The 17,333-nt window shown below is 45.0% G+C and overlaps 1 protein-coding gene across 2 annotated transcripts in view; it reads left to right on the top strand.

Moving 5' to 3' along the window:
• RABGEF1 (RAB guanine nucleotide exchange factor 1) overlaps positions 1-17,333 on the top strand; it is a 618,943-nt gene that overhangs the window by 492,246 nt on the left and 109,364 nt on the right. For both annotated transcript variants that reach the window (XM_069614860.1, XM_069614859.1), the window contains one exon: positions 8,597-8,688. In XM_069614860.1, coding sequence (XP_069470961.1) covers positions 8,597-8,688 — 92 coding nt within the window. The remainder of the gene's footprint in view (positions 1-8,596; positions 8,689-17,333) is intronic.

Below are 17,333 nucleotides of genomic sequence, written 5' to 3'. Positions count from 1 at the left end.
CCGAGGTCTGCGAGCGGGTGCCCTTCAGCCGGAACGGCACCCGCTTGCAGACCTTGACGGATGCACCATTCATGAATGGTGCCGGTGCATCCGTCCTCCGCATTCCCATGGAGTCCAATGGGACTCGAATGGGGAGTAATTGTTTTCCGGTGCCCGGCAATAGGGAATTACTGGGACCCCAAGGGCTGTAATGCCCTGGTAAGTCCCCATTGCCGGCCGCCGGAAAGAAATGACTCCGGCGACAGCTGTGCCGGTATTTACCGCCACGGCTACCACCGGACTCATAATGAGGCCCACAATCTACATCCAGGAATGTAACAGATTTAAAATCCCTAATAAATCAGGGGCAGTCACAAAAAATCCAGGACTTGGTTGAGAACTCCAGAGACCCTATAGGGACCCTAGAAAAATGACAGTTCAGAGAACTACTTCACAGTATAACTTACAGGAATGCTAGTGTTGTAAAAAGTGCCCCATAGAAACCAAGTTTGTAGGCTGACCTGTGATGAAAAAGCCATGTAAGTCCTAGGATAGCAGCAACCACCCCAGGGGACACCAGTGAAGACCCCTCCCCACCCCCCCCCCACACTAGATGCAGGGTTAGGTTCCAGAAATGGCATCCCAGTACAGAATGCAGCTAAGCACAACACAGCCCCCAAACCCAGTCAATGGAGAAATGCATTTGAAGTCGTACCACAAACCACAGGGACGCCTGAGGGTATCGGGAATAACCCACCAACCCAGGAAGCAGAGGTAAGTATTTACTGCGTTTGTTTCTGAAAACACTGATCCACGAAGGCAGCACAACCCGGAAAGTAAATGCTTCTTTTTACAGGGCAAAATGAAGGATGCAGTCACCCAGCAACTTGAACCCTGAGCCAACAATGACCCTAACAGCCCAAAAGAAGAACAATCGTCCTTCACAGGATCAGCACCGACCATCCAGGAGCAAAAATCAGCGGGGGAAATGGCTGCAGGAGGATAGAGTAACCTGCCGAAGGCAAACCATGGCGGCTCAGCAGGCAAACCTGGATGGTACACATGCAAAAATGGCCCTTGTATTAGGAAAACAGTGGTGACAACACTGCCTCTCTCCATCTTGAGCCGGAGCACCTTAAGTGCTGAAAACTCCTAACGACCTTCCTTTTCTCTTCCTCCTTCTCACTCCCTCTCGCCTGCTAACCTCCTTTCTTTTCTCTCCACCCGCCTTCTCCTCCCTAACTGTTCAGTTTTTGCTGACTGGTTGCCTGGTTCACCTCCAGAGCCTACTGGTCCCAGGCTCCCCTGCTAGTCTTTGCACTTGCCTCCGGGCCGATGCACTTGTTTAACATTGCTGCACTTTCAGCTTGCTCTCTTTGGGCGGGGCAACCTCTTTGCACTTAACCCAGGGCCCTGCTGGGCGGACTCCCCCCTGCTCCCATCACCCCCCCCCCTTCGTCTCGTCTCTTCAACCCCGTCTGTACATATGCATGACCTAAATGTACTAGGACCAGTTAGTTTGTCTGTCCTATTCCCCCTCGCTCCCCCATATTTCATCCCCCTATACCGAGCTTGGTCTTAACTGTACCACTTCATGCACTTGCACTAGTATAAATGTCGTCAGGCCTTGTATGTTAGTTTTTCGTTTCAGATCATTCGGAATCTTCAAGGCCTAACAATGATTACTGTATTCACTTGTTCCCTTCCCTCCTTGAAGCGCTTTGAAGCACTTCACCTGTGTATAAGCGCTATATAAATAATCAATAAATAAATAAATGATGACCCACCGAAAGTGATATAACAGAGTGGTGGGGTCCCAAGAGCCTTCCAGGTGGCTCTAGCTTCCAGCACCAAGGCGGGATACTCTGGTGGTAAACAGCGGTACAACTACACAGAAAAGGGTCCCAGGATTGAAGACCTGGCCCAGCCAGATCTGAAGAGACCCCTAGTCCCACCTTTACGACCAGACCCAGCCTCTGAATTGCCAGCAACCGTTTCTAGTCCTAAAATCTTCAATCCGGTTAGCAGGCCTGCAAACCTTCCAAAAATCAGGCACAACCGAGTGTAGGAACAGTGTTTCCCCCTACCCTATATGTACCATCACTCACAGGGGCCGCCTTTTGCCAGCCCACCAACTGCACATGGTGATTTAAAATAAAGGTTTTGGATGTCAGCCAATCGGACTGGCCTAAAAGAAAATGCTGTACACCAAGGCCCACCACCACAGGAAGTGTAGTGGCCTAACTGGTCTAAACCAGTTCAAACCACTGTATAGACGGTGCCATCCTGGGCTCAAAAGAGTCAGCGTGTGCACAACAGCCATTTTAGGCTTGCCTTGTGGTTTCCCTGAACAAAGCGAAGCCCCTACAATAAAGATTGTGGGGTCCCATAAAATGAGACTGCAGAACCCTCAAAAATGAAACTCGGCCTTAACAGATGATTTAGGCTTGTGTTGTTGCACAGACCTGCTGTTAATGTCAGTGTGGCACATGAATCTGCGATTCAGGCCTCATGGACTTGCGAAGATGCTCGGAGGCCTATTCTACACAAATCTTCCATCAAGCAGCTTTGCTCCGGAGATCTTACACTAAAAGATCTAACCCCCACATGGCTGGAGCAACATTCTCAAAGAATCAAAATGTCTGTCGGGCATAACCACATAGTTTTGCTTATGGTGCATGGCAAATATAATTGGTTACGTGAAGGTGTCTAAAAGATATAATATTGCCATATATCCTCCATTTACGAAATGGGGGTTTACAGTATTTTTCCTTAAGGGTTCCCCTGCCAGTCATAACTTCAAGGGTTGACCCATCTCAAACTTCCTACTTTGTGGTGCCCGTGATTAAATAATTGTTAATGCGTTTTCTCCTGTTAGAAGACATTCCCTTTCTTGGGGGTTGAACACAGTTCTCTCTAAGCTTGTATGTTCACTTTTCAAGCCTCTTTACAAAATTAATCTACAGTGTTGTTCATGGAAAGTAGTGTTATTAGTTGCAATCGGTTCGGCCAGGCAAGTGTTTGAAATTCGGGAATTCAATTTCCACAAGCCATAATTAGTACACCACAGTGATAAGATTGCACTCTGGGCACATCCTTATTTTCTACCAAGCTTGATGTTGGTTTTCCATTTAAATCTGAGAATTTGATCTCTGACCACTCCTTCTCGTCTTCATCCCCTCTCTGGCAGAATCAATGTTGCATGCATGAGATCTTAGAGGAGCATTTACATTTTAAATGGACAGAACTCTAAACATCTAAACTCGTACTTTATTTTTTTATTAATGTCAGTAGTTCAGAAGAACTGTTCACATAAATACAATGAAAAAAAACAGTATTGTATAAAAACATCACAGTAAAAATCAGCAGATGCAAGGTCTGCAGCAACTTCTAAGATAGAGCAGAATTATTCAACTTTCCTTAATTTCTCTTCAATCATCCTCCATACACTATACAGAACAAGTATAAGGTGCATGCTGTCAGAGTTTAGGCCATATGCCTATTGGCGTCCTTGTATGGCAACAACATTGTGTACAAACCCTGTCAAACTATTCATATACAGGTGCGTTATTGTTGCACAAAAAGCCAGCAAATGTTGAGCCGTTTCAAGGATATGGGGGCACTCTACAAAGGCGACAATAACGATCCTCTGGGGGTGGGGGATCTCCAATTGAGGGGTCAGGGGACATCATAGATATTCAGTCCGAAGCAATAGATACAACCTTCTCAGCAGTACAGACGGGTACTTCACCAAGTAACACTGCGATTTCATAAATTTGTAATTGAGCATACTGTGTTTGGGCTAGCGTCTTAACGTCGCTACATGATTGTAATTGGAGGCCCAGTCCCAAGCATTCAGTATACGCTCAAATTAGTCTTTGAGAAAGGCATTCTGATCATCCCAGTTGTCCAGTCGATTAGCCTGAACAGTTCTTGGACTGAATTTGCCTAAGATCTAATGCTACAGGGGGAATCCTCCCTCTTCATAACCATACTCATTAGAAAGAGAAACAGACAAGAAGGGGCCTTAATAAACAGTACCCATTTTTTCCTCAAGATCAGAGGGATCTGAGCCCCAGCTCTAAACGTACCAGTTCGATAGAAACAGATTGTGCTGGGTTCAATACCGCCCTCCAGCACGTTCAGCCATTTCAGCTTTGACATCCCAAGTGACTCCAATACGTAAGTGACTGCCGGACAAAAGCTTTGTTTATAGAGCATAACTATCCCCTCATAGCTATACCCTGCTGAGTTTTTGGCAAACCTCTTGATAAGCAGAGTAAGGAGTCTGGCTTTGTTCTTCTTTTCAGACATGATCTCAACATATATACCTACTCCAAACCTACTTGTATCCAATCCAATATCTACAACACCAGTGGACAACATTAAGGGAGTTTTATTTCCTACTCTGGTTGCCATAACTCATAAATCTGGTTTTATCAGTGTTCAGCACAAGGTGATTTGTCTCTGCGTAGTCACAGAGTGCCATGGCTGCCCTATGTAGACTGCCATAAGTGTGGTCCAAAAGGACAATGTCGTCCGCATAAGACAGCCAATCCACATGTACTCCACAAACTTCTGGAGGACAGTTTTGAACCTTAGCCAAATACCTAGACAAATCCGCAAGGTACAGATTGAAGAGCAGCAAGGCCAAAACACGCCCCTGCTTCACACCATGACTGTTGCCAATGGAGGGCGTGCCCGCGCTGCCACTCCAACTGCACACATGCTGTGGTAGATTGGTGTAACTGCTTGATTGCCTCAAGAAGCCATTCATCAATGCCATAACCCTTTAGCATCAGCCAAATCTTATCACGGTTCACTGTATCGAAGGCTGCTTTTAGATAGTCAAATAATACATATAAGGGACTCGTGCCCTTCACTAAAGAGTTTTGGATCAAAATGTCCAGCAACATGTTGAAAATCTTGGAAGACCCCTTCCTAAAACAAAACCAGTTTGAAATGTGCCCAGCATATGAAGTGAGTCAAGGGACAAGAAGATGTTACTAGTCACATTCCGCATGGTAAGAAGACAGTAGTTGGTAGGGACACTCCTACTCCCACACTTGTGAACCGGAATCCGTATTGCTCGCTACCAAGAGCTAGGCACCAGACCTGCACTGCAGATCTTATCAAACAGGGTAGCCAAAACAGAGGCCCACATTTCCAGAGCCTGCATCAAGACAACATTTCGGCCTGGTGCTCTAGATCTTGTAAGGCCCGTAATAATTGTCTCAATGTCATCTCTGTCATAACTTGGCTCAAATGGCAAGTCCTGATGTGCTCGACTGACAACAGCCACAGCAATATCAACATTGAATGTTGATTGTAAATGCTCTAGCCATTCGTTCAAGGCTAAGGGGTAAACCGCCCAATGGGTGTGACGAGCATTATAGGTATCAAGAACTTCCTAGGTCCGCTTAGTATTACACTGAGCCAGGATCTGGATCATATGCTGCCATTGAGCACTTCTTGGGGACAATGCATGTCTTTTGACCCAATTGCTGTGTCTGTTTTTTAACCTTCTAAGGAGTCTATCGACAATGAGGGTCCTTTTGTTCTCCAACAACATCTGTGTCTCGCATCTAAGACACCGCTTGGACTCCACAATCTCTCTATCGAAGAGCTTATTCTCTCCCTCCTTAACGATAACAGGACGATTCATGATAGCAATTGTCTTAGTAAGCCTAGTAAACCACAACTCAAGTTATCCATCAAATGCTTACTCATTTTTAACAATGTTGCGGGCTAACCAACATATGCAATTGCCACCCCTATTTACTTTCTCGCCAAATGTAGGAAGGACAACACCTGCATCCCCCCAGGAAGTCCAATACAGTAGTCATGGCCCAGTACCTCATGGTCGCTCTCTTTTTTTAGGGATCACTTGCAATTTTCTTACAAATGTAATAAACTCGCTAGAGCGAAAATAGTAGTATGGTAGCGCCTTTCTTGTACCATAGTTCCATCTTTTACAGTCCAACTATTTAACATGATCATTTCCCACTCAAAAAGGAAGTTCGACCACTGTCTCCCCTGTTTGTTGGCCTTAGAGTGTTTTAGTATGCTCTTTAGTTCACCCATTCATGTGAATATAGTTCTTCATAGTCCGTGCAGTAGGCCTTCAACCCTCCCCTTTCCCCCCGCAACCCCAGCAATATGAAGAACATCTCAGAGCCATAGGCATTCCAATTGGAAACTATATCCATAATGGTAATAAAGATCTCCTCAGTCATGCACATTAATCAATAGTAATCTTCCCACCTGCTTATGCTGCTGCCAGCTGATTTCAACTGCTAAAACATTTTTCATAGATCCAGCTTCATATACACCACAAACATTCAATCCCTGCCCAACCCCAATAACCAGGCCCCCCGAGCTCTTATTTATCTAAGGTCCCATCAGTGTTGATCTTCCATCATCCAAGCAGTCCATTCTGAGGTGGATTGTTTCTTATATAATCTCTGGTTAGGTAGACATGCCAAAAGGGTAACAATCAAACCATTACTACTGCCATGTCAGACCTTGGACTGATGCAAAGATGGTTCCATCAACTATCTCTCATGCACTCTTGACCGATTTGTGGGGTCTTTTGCTATTCTATTGTAATGTTTATGTTTAATTAAGAGACTCTGCTGATAGGGAAAGTTAATCCTAGTTCTCCCTTGGGGTAACTTCTTTAGGAATATGAACAACTCTCCCTCTCCCACTTCTCGTCATGGCAGATGAGATTTTTGTAGTCATTTTGGTTGCCAGAGAGTCACTGTAATGATTAAGTTTTTTTTTTAGTTTTTTTTTTTAGTTTTTTTTTTAGTTTTTTTTTAGAATGTATGCCCTTTATATCTGAATCTTGGAGGCCTTAACTACGGATTTGTACACAGCCAAAAGGCTTTGTAGATGAACTGCGCATAAGGATATTACCTTCACTGTTGTACATTATTTTACAAGAGCTTGGGGTAGATGAACGAAGATCCCCAAGAGTTTTAGCCTGAATTGGACCTCTGTATAATACCAATGCTGATGATTTTCAGTTATTGATCAAGCATTTTATGTTTTTATCCCTGCATTCTTTACACTATTTTTAGATACTTTTCAGTTATTGGAAATGTTTGTTATGAGTTTTATTGTTATTGTATGTAATGTATTGCATTGATGTATTTTAATATACTTTCAGGACAAATCTTGAAATACTTCTTAATTAAATGCAATGAGCTTTGGGCTATTTGGCAGTGCATTGGATTATGGCACATTCCGGGAGCTTTGTTTTTCTAAAGGAACAGGTCCACTACTTTCTTTACAGCACACTGGGTTTAATTGATCTCTTTACACTTCAGCACATGAGAGCAGTTATGCTACTGCTCGTGTGATCAAATTTGAAGAATGGGTCTCCAAACTCTTTTAATTTTAAACTGATGTAAGATTGTTCTTAATTGGACTTAAAACTCAACACTCAGTCGTACTTTGAAAAATAATGTGTAAAGAATCCAAACTTAATTTTCACATATCTATGCAGCATTCAATCTAAATGGCTGTATTATTCTACTTGCCTTCTTTCCTTGTATATACAAAGCAAGATGGAAACATTGTTGTCTTTCCCTTAACTGGCTGCCCAGCAATTATGTAAACTGCACTGAGGTACGTTCAACAGTACTTAATAATGAGAGGAATCATATTGAGATAGATGATCTCCTGCATCTTTGCATTGAGTTGGCACCGGGACAAGGTCTTTTAATATCCGTTGACTCATCAGTTGCTCTCGAGCTGTTGCGCGCTTTATAAATCCGAATGAATAAATAAATGTTGGTGGTGCTCAAGTGAGGTTCAGCGTGACCAGATAATCATCACTCCATATCTTTGCCAAGCAATTGTTACATGTCTACACATTCAGCAGTTGGGCATGAAGTGCTTTGTTAAACTCGTTGCTACGATGATGATCAGGGTTTTATTTATCATTTGAATTGGCAAACATGACTGTATCCATGAGAAGTAGTAGTTTAATGTTTTAAATGTAGCAATTCTTTATGCCTTGGTCAATTTGGCACTCTGGCTCATACCAATATACACAGGGTCTAAACATGTTTGATGTCTGCAGATGAGCTGTCAATGTTCTAAGGAAATTAATTTTGCAAGCTGACTTTTTTATTCCTGAAATCACTAGGAGCAATACCATATATTTTAGAATTTTCTTAACTATTTTGCTTCAAGGTTATACTGTTACTTTTATCTTCTCTGCTTTGAGAAACCTTTTTTACTTACGAGCAATCTGTCATCTTTGTTATGATTTTCATTTGTTATTGCCAATGCATAAAGCTTTTTCCTTTCATCTTATCAATTTTGATTGCTGTCATTTTTACTTAACATATGTTGCGGCTTTTGCCAGTCTTTTGAAGGTTTTCTTTCCCGATTGTGTGACACTAAAACATTCTGCTTGAGTGGTCTGGAAGTTAGATCCCAATCACTTCACAGCCCAGACAAGAATCTGAGGCCTCTACATCCCACTGAGTGAAAATTAGGTCCACGTTTCCTTGTTTCATCTTGGAGTGACTATCCAGAGATAATAAATGTCGATGCTTTCAAGTCGTATAATCGGTTGATATATTACTGTTTTCTTCTGTAGAGCATTGCACTGGGTGACGCCTCAGATGCTGTGTGTTCCTGTTGACGAAGACATTCCTGAAGTATCTGACATGGTGGTAAAGGCAATAACAGGTTTGTAAACTAGAGTGGTGCTTACTTGTAAAGTTAATGATCATACCAAAAGGTTTCTGTTTAGCATTTCAAAGCTGTTTACAATTTGTAGGCATTGTTTCCATAATACATTTATAAAATGTGACAAACCGATGCCAGCAGTTAGTAGTGAATGAAATAACCTAATTGAATAGAACCGACCTGCATATACCTAAAGGACTCATCAACTGTTTAAACTTTCACCAAATTATCGGGTATTTGGGAAAAAGTTCAAAGCACAGCTGCTTGCAACTGCAGGGCATGGTATATTGAAACCTCTTCAGGTGTCTAGAACACATTTCTACCCACGTGAATACGAGCTCAAAATGAAAAAGCAAAAAGGGCTAATCGTAGCATTCGCTCACAGATGTAAAAAGGGACACTTAACTGTTGTGATAGATGTAACATTAACAACAATAAACAATTCCAACTGCGAGAATCAATCTCTAAGTAAGCTACGGAGTACAATTTGTGGACAATGTGTATGTTTGCAGAAACCTTTACACATTGTGCCAAGCACATTCTAGCCACGTTTGACTTTGACATGTTTGATTCTGCCTCCTATGCTCTCAAACCAGTCTGGCCAACTTTAAATCTGGCGCTCAACACTTAAACAGAAGGTCATGTGCTGGATTGGATAGCTGCACTGTTGCTAGATTGGGTCTTTGAATGTTGTACCAGCTGAATATAAAACTGCTACAGTTCTGGTTAATTAGTGCAACACCAAGATCCGGACCATGGCTGGTGATCGGGTTTGTGGGTGCCCCACTGCTCCTAGTGTTATGCTTTTGTAAGAGTATCCCTAAACATTTGTGAGACATGAGGTTCAAGTTGCATCTGATATGGCAATTTTATCAAAGTCAATATATATATATATATATATATATATATATATATATATATATATATTTCTGATGTTTGTTAATTTGCTTAGAATCACATGCTGTGCATAGGTCCGACATCCAGTGGTCACTGCGGAGTATTGCATTTTGTTTTTCGTAGTCGAAAAGGGGACGTCGACAAGGCGTGTCTGTAACACTATCCCTATAGTGACGTGCGTTGTACCCACAATCCCTCACGCGTCGAGGTCCCTCAGATTGTTTTTTTCCGCCCAGCTTATGGTCGCCTTACGCGAGAGAGACATTGCAAGACACTTACTACGGACCTCCTTAATTTATACTTATTGTTAAAGATCCCTCCCCTCGACGTTAGCTGTGAAGCTGTTTCTCCGCCGAGCAAGTTTTCGACGGAGGGGAAGAGACGGAGGAGATCCTTCGGCGCTGCCGAACACGTGGCCAGGCCTCGCCGGCCAACATACAGCAGGGAGAGTGGGGGTTCGAACTTTTATCTTCTCGTCGAGAATGTCTTTCTTTCTCCCCTATCTTTCCCTTGGGGTTGTTATCACCAGTTTTTATTGCCTCAGCTATGGAGAGGACACCTTTTAAGTTTTGCCCACGCTGTAGGGGGAAATACACTTGGAAGGACAAACACAAGCTCTGTAATCGTTGCTTGCCCCTCAATCATAAAGAGGACAGCTGCGTGGCCTGTAAGCTCTTGAAACCAAGAACTCTTAAAGAACGGAAAGTTAAGAGGTGGGCGGTCTACGCTATGTCGAAGTCAGTTTCCTCACCCGCCGCCGCTGTTACAGAAAGTGACGAGGAGGGTGATAACTCGACGTCCGTTACGGAAGTCATTAACCCCCAGAAGGAGCGCTCCCGCTCCTCGACCCCGACGGGCTCGGCTCACGCCCTGCTTATGGGGATGAACACCGCGGCGACAAGGACGCACACAGACCCCATAGGCCTAAGCACACAACCCACGGCTCTTCTTCGTCGAGGACGAAGGATCCATCAGCGCCGAAGGGGACGCAGGGCGCTCCGGCGTCTACCTCAGACCGTAAGGGTCTCAAGCCCCACCCGCAAATGCAGCCGCGACCAGCGATTGGGCTTTCATCTAACACAGGCGCTACCTCAAAAACATCTGACGTAACGCTCCATAGAGCGGCCGTCGAGAAACAACGCATAACGCAGGCAACGTCGACTCCAGAACCCTCTACTGACGAACTCGTTGTCGAGAGCCTGGCGAGAATTGTTTCCGAAGACAAACTTAAGCGAACGACGAAACAGACGTCGAATACCGCACCAAAAGATATAGAAACGCCGAAAAAGCACAAGAGTAGCCAGGAACTGCCCCCTTCATCTAAGGGCACTTCTGAACTACCGGAGGGCTTTTCTGAGGGCGACGGAAACCTTTCGTCGACGTTGTGGGAGCGTTCTAAGCGTTTGGAAGGTGAAATCACTGATTTCCCCCCTCTAGACTATTCAGGGGTTCCCCATGAGACCCTTGAAAGACTCCATTCTTGATGGAGAAAATGGAAAGGTTTTTGGGTAGCCAAAACCCACCCACACCCAAAAGACCAAGAGAATGGACCCAGGATGACCCTAGGGTCAAGATTCCTAGGCTGTTTCCCCCTTCTACAGACGCATATGACCTCACTGAAGAGGAGCAATACCTCCAGGAAGATGAGGAGTGTTTGGGTGGAGAGGAAGAACATGAGGAAGAGGGGTTTGAAGAAGACCCTTACACTAGTGCAGGAGCTTTTGAAGAAGACACAGCTACCTCACAGCCCTGGCAATCCCCATCAGTGCAGCCTTGGCAATCCCCATCAGTGCACTCAGACCCTGATGTCTTTCACCCTTCTCCTCCCAAGGACTCACCTATTGGAAACACCTCCCCCACAGATGACCAACCTTCACTTAATGCACTATTGCGCAAGTCAGCAGCGCATTTTGAAATAGACACAGGGGAGACTCTTCCGGACATAGTCTTTGTAGAAAAAGTTATTAAAGAAAAAGCCACAGTTATTCAGTCTATTCCGCTCCTGGCTTCTATAAGGAGAAGAATAACTCCTTCCCTTTCCAATCCGGCCTTAGTCAGAGGGGTCAACCCTCGGATAGAAAAGCTCTTCAGCCCTTCGTCCTCTGACCCTTTGTACATCAGGGGACATTCTATTCCGGACTCCCTTGTAGTTACTAATACAAGAAAAAGAGCGGGGGTACCACTATCCACTAGTGAGGCACTACTTGACAAAGAGGGCAAGAAGCTCTATGCACTTGGGAAGAGAATCACGACCTCCGCCGCCTTCTCAACTAGGATTGCAAATAACAATTCCCTACTAGCTAGCTACGCAGATGCACAGTGGAGCAAGCTGCGCAGCGAAGCAGAGGACGCACCAGAACCCCTGCGTTCACGCCTGCTAGCTATAATCTCAGAGGGAACTCTTGTAAACCAGGGCATCGTAAAGAACTCCTTAGATGCCGCAGAGACGGCTGGCCGTTCCCTGGTTCAGGGAATACTTCTCAAACTCCATGTCTGGCTGCGCAATTCGGGATTTAAGCCGGAAACCCAGGCTTCCCTGATAAATAAGACCATAGAACAAACACATCTGTTTGGGAAAGCAGTTGATGAGGCCCTAGAACATGCGAAGAAAGAGTTTGATACCATCAAGACTCTTGACCAAATTTCTAGGCCACCTAACAGACGCAGCTATGGCAATAGACGCTCCTTTCGTGGCCAACGCCAGCAGCAAAGCCAACAGCAATTCTACTCTGCTACCAACTGGCCCTCTAACCAAAGCACCCAGTTCAGTCAAAGAGGCCAACGTCGTGGCAAAGGAAGAGGTCGCGGCTCCAAAGGTCCCACGCCCAATACCAACAAATGACCCGAAGATTCGGGTCCACTCCCATGCATCACCGGTCGGGAGCCGGCTAACATCGTTCCTCTCAGCATGGGAGGGAATAACGTCAGACCGCTGGGTATTATCCACCATAGCCCACGGATACTGCATCGAATTCAACGGTTCCCCGAAATACAGACCCCCTCGGAACCGACGCATGACACCGGAACACCTCACTATTCTTCTTCAAGAAGTATAAGAGCTACTGAAAAAAAGAAGCTATAGAGGCTGTCCCTCTATCTCAGGTAACAGAAGGTATTTATTCAGTGTACATCCTTGTACCCAAAAAGGATTTAACCATGCGCCCTGTATTAGATCTGCGACCAGCGAACAAGTTTGTCAAACCCCAAAAGTTTCGTATGGTGACCTTGCAGGAAGTAATCCCACTGTTATCACAGGGGGATTACATGACAACACTAGACATGAAAGATGCATACTTTCATATTTTAATGTTGCCAGCGCACAGAAAATACCTCAGGTTCAAGATAGAGAACAAACACTACCAGTTCAGAGTACTACCCTTCGGGATAGCATCTGCACCAAGGGTATTCACGAAAGTACTGGCAGTGGCAGCGGCCCACCTGCGCAGGTTATCCATCCCGGTATACCCTTACCTCGACGACTGGCTCATAACAGGGGATTCTTACGAAACATGCTTCTCCAATACCCAAAAGACCGTAGACCTTTTGTCCCAACTGGGCTTTTCCATCAACGAAAAGAAGTCCAGCTTAGACCCCAGCCAAATCAAACAATTCCTAGGGGCTCTAATTCGAACAAAGGACGGCCTTGTCTTCCCCTCCAACGAGAGGGTCCAAAACATGCTGTTTCAGATCCCCGATTATGTGGCAGGTCGAGAGGTGACGGTACGCAAAGCAATGCGCTTGCTAGGGATGATGGCGTCATGTATTTATTTGGTACCTCACGCGCGCTTGCGCCCAATGCAAGAGTGGCTTTACAGCCAGTGGTGTCAGGCCAGCGGACAATGGGACGATCTAGTGGTGGTCTCGCAGGCCTTGGTTCTCTCACTACGGTGGTGGACAAAGGAAAACCTGTTATTAGGGAAGACTTTTGCCACACCCGCAGTGGAAGCCACTCTAACCACAGACGCATCCCTTACAGGATGGGGGGCTCACCTATCCCATCAGACTGCTCACGGAGTGTGGACTCCGAGTTTAGCATCCAAGCATATAAACCTGCTGGAACTACTAGCGGTGTTCAAAGCACTGAAAGCCTTTCAGGAACACTTACAACGAAAGACAGTGATGGTCCTCACAGACAGCACCACAGCCATGTACTACCTCACCAAGCAAGGGGGCACTCACTCTCCAGGACTGTCCAAGCTGTCCCAGAATATATGGAAGTGGGCTCTCAAACACAACATTTTCCTACTATCACAACATGTACCAGGGGAACTCCATCTGCTAGCAGACAAACTCAGCAGAGACTTCCCCCTGCCCAAAGAGTACGAATGGCAATTGCACGAAGACATCGTCTTAGACGTCTTCACGCAATGGGGATTCCCGGAAATAGACCTGTTCGCAACCCTGGAGAACTCACAATGCCAAAGTTACGCCTCCAGGTACCCCCAGAACCAGTCCAATGGGAACGGTCTGTCGATTCAATGGTCAGGGAAATTTGTTTACGCCTTTCCCCCGACTCCCCTCCTCAACAAAGTGGTGCACAAGATGCACCAGGAGCAGGTTACCATGATACTAGTGGCCCCAATGTGGGCCCGGCAGCCATGGTTCGCTCACTTGCTGGAGATGTCCCTATCCCCCCCAATGAAACTTCCCTGCCCGTACAACATGCTGTCACAAGACAAGGGCAGGACACTGCATCCATGCCCTCAGACCATGAACTTAGCAGCCTGGCTCCTGAGATCATAGAATTTGGACATTTACATCTCCCACAGAGATGTATGGACATCCTCAGGGAAGCCAGAAAACCTAATACTCGCCACTGCTATTCTAGCAAGTGGAAAAGATTTGTCATCTGGTGTAGAGGTAAGAACATCAACCCGGTTGACTGCTCTGCCACTAACATTATCCTGTACTTGACCCATTTACTGGATTCAGGTCTAGTGTTTAATTCCATTAAAGTCCACCTAGCGGCACTGTCTGCATACACCACTTCCCAACTTAAAGTGTCGTGGTGGAAGATACCAGTTATCAAGGCCTTCATGGAGGGGGTAAAGAGAATACACCCTCCGATAGCTAACCCAGCTCCCGGATGGGACTTAAACGTGGTACTTTCTACTAGACTCATGGGCACTCCTTTCGAACCCATGCACAAGGCAACTCTTAAAGACCTCACTCTTAAGACTGCTTTCCTAATAGCCATCACCTCCATTAGGAGAGTAAGTGAACTACAGGCTCTTTCTGTACTAGACCCCTTCGTAACAGTTCACAAGGATAAGGTGGTTCTACGCACACACCCAAGGTTTGCACCAAAATTCATCTCGAAATTTCATGTAAACCAGTCTATAGAACTACCAACGTTCTTTCAAAACCCTTCCAGCTTGGGAGAAAAAAGTCTGCATACACTAGATGTACGCAGAGCTGTCATGTTCTACATGGAAAGAACCAGAACACTGAGAAAGACTAATCAGTTTTGTCTCGGTGGCAGCAGGAAGAGAAGGAGATGCAGTTTCAAAGTCCACTATATCTAGATGGATTGTTCAATGCATCACTCTGTTACACTCTTGCTAAGAGAGAACTACCCTTCAAGCCAAGAGCACATTCCACTCGAGGCACTGGGGATTCCATAGCATTCATTGCAAATGTTCCCCTTGAGTCCATCTGCAAAGCGGCTACCTGGAGTTCTGTGCACACCTTTACAAAACACTACTGTCTAGATGCACACTCTAAATCTGACTCCCAGGTGGGACAGGCAGTATTAAGACATCTTTTCTCTACTGTTCCTTCTCATAACCCACCGCCAACTCCGGGTACTGCTCGCTAGTCTATGCACAGCATGTGATTCTAAGCAGATTAACAAACATCAGAAGACAATGCATTACTTACCGTAAAAGCATTTCTGATGGTTGTATCTGCTTAGATTCACATGCGCCCACCCTTCCTCCCCGCTCGGATGGAAGGAACATAGACATCCTTTTCTATATTTCTCTTTTCTGTACTCACTCACGTCTAGAAGGCTCCCTCAGTGCAGAAAAATACAAACAGAGGGACCTCGACGCGTGAGGGATTGTGGGTACAACGCACGTCACTATAGGGATAGTGTTACAGACACGCCTTGTCGACGTCCCCTTTTCGACTACGAAAAACAAAATGCAATACTCCGCAGTGACCACTGGATGTCGGACCTATGCACAGCATGTGAATCTAAGCAGATACAACCATCAGAAATGCTTTTACGGTAAGTAATGCATTGTCATATTGGGCAAGCAATCTATCATTCAGGAGAAGATTACAAAAGGGGACAGGATCAACAGACTGGACAGAAATGTAGTTGGCTAGGTTGTAGATTGGCTTTGCAACTGGGTGAAAGGGGCAGCTGCAGAAAGAGATTTGCAAATAGACATTAGATCATGAAAGCCTGTTGCTGACTATTTGACATTTCTATTAATGTTTGATTCTCTTGCTGTTTTCATTTAATGCTTTAAAAGTTTTTGTATTTGAACATATTGTGATCTGAAGCATTTTGCCAAGTGTAGGCAGACTCTCTGTAAGAAACTACATATTTTATTTTATGTTACGGTTTGAATGTGCATGAGGTGTAAAACTAGAAAAATATCCTTAGAGGACAGAGATCTAAGATAGCTACTTCAAATTGCTAAAATAAACCTGCATGTCAGTGTTTACCATCCTCCACTGCCTACCCACACCATATCTTTCAAGTTATTTTTACATAATAGTTCGACACAGTCACTGCATTTCACTGTGCAAGCCAACACTCTCTAGAATCTGCTTAATCAAATACCCGTGGCTTTCTCGTCCTACAATCCTATGGAGGATTCAGAGTACATGTTTTTTGGGCAAATGGGAAGTTAAAAGAATCGATTGCATTTCTCACATACTGTTTACATTTCTCCTCCTCTAAAGTTCTAAATGGGCTTGACATTATCAGGTGATTTATGCAATGAGGGGCTGGAATCTCCTATCTTCATTCATACTCCTGTGCACCCATTGTTCAATGTGGTGGTGGGTAGGAGGGGGGTACAGAACAGAGCATTTAACTCACTCATTTAATCTATTCAAGGCCCAATTCATGTACAGTTATATGTATATGAATTGTTCAAGCAGTTTACCTGCTTGCTTCAGCATTGAATCAGCACTGCACATTCTTCACTGCTGCAGCTCCACTGAAGTGTCATTTGCCTTCATGTTAATAGTGTACTTCAGGCATGGGCCCATCCTCATCCCAACCACCCTCTGGTTTATGTATAAAGCAACAATGTGTCACATCGGTCTCCTCATCTTTTCCTCCACCACATTTACCAGTATGTTTTCATAGGATATCCTTAATGTGCCTCAGTTTTCTCCTTTCAGGACCATGTCAATAGAATTTGGCGGCAGCAGCAGCCGGTGAGGTTTCATAGAGCAGAATCGAGGTCACCGTCGCTAACAGCTACGGCAGGGTCAGGGGGGAAACATTGAGTCACTGATAGATGCCTCATTGTATGTGGGGGCAATGCAAGTGCAGCTGCCAGGTGCAATGGGGGGGCCGGGGAACTATAGAACAGAGAGGAGTGGTGCTGCTATTAACGGGCCTGGTGAATGATCAAGGCCCAAAGTGCAGGTGCCTCCCATCATACCTAATGTGGTTCCAAGTAGCCAGTCTTTGCATTTCCCTTATACCTGGAAATAATGCTCTTTCAGTCAGTTTGAAATATTAAATAATTACTTTTGATCTGCTTTCAATTTTTATCTGC

This window comes from Ambystoma mexicanum, chromosome 9 (genome assembly GCF_040938575.1).
Source record: "Ambystoma mexicanum isolate Mex_15411 chromosome 9, UKY_AmexF1_1, whole genome shotgun sequence".
Taxonomy (NCBI): Eukaryota; Metazoa; Chordata; class Amphibia; order Caudata; family Ambystomatidae; genus Ambystoma; species Ambystoma mexicanum.
Note: the sequence above shows the minus strand (reverse complement) of the source record. Positions and strands in the feature narration are given on the sequence as shown.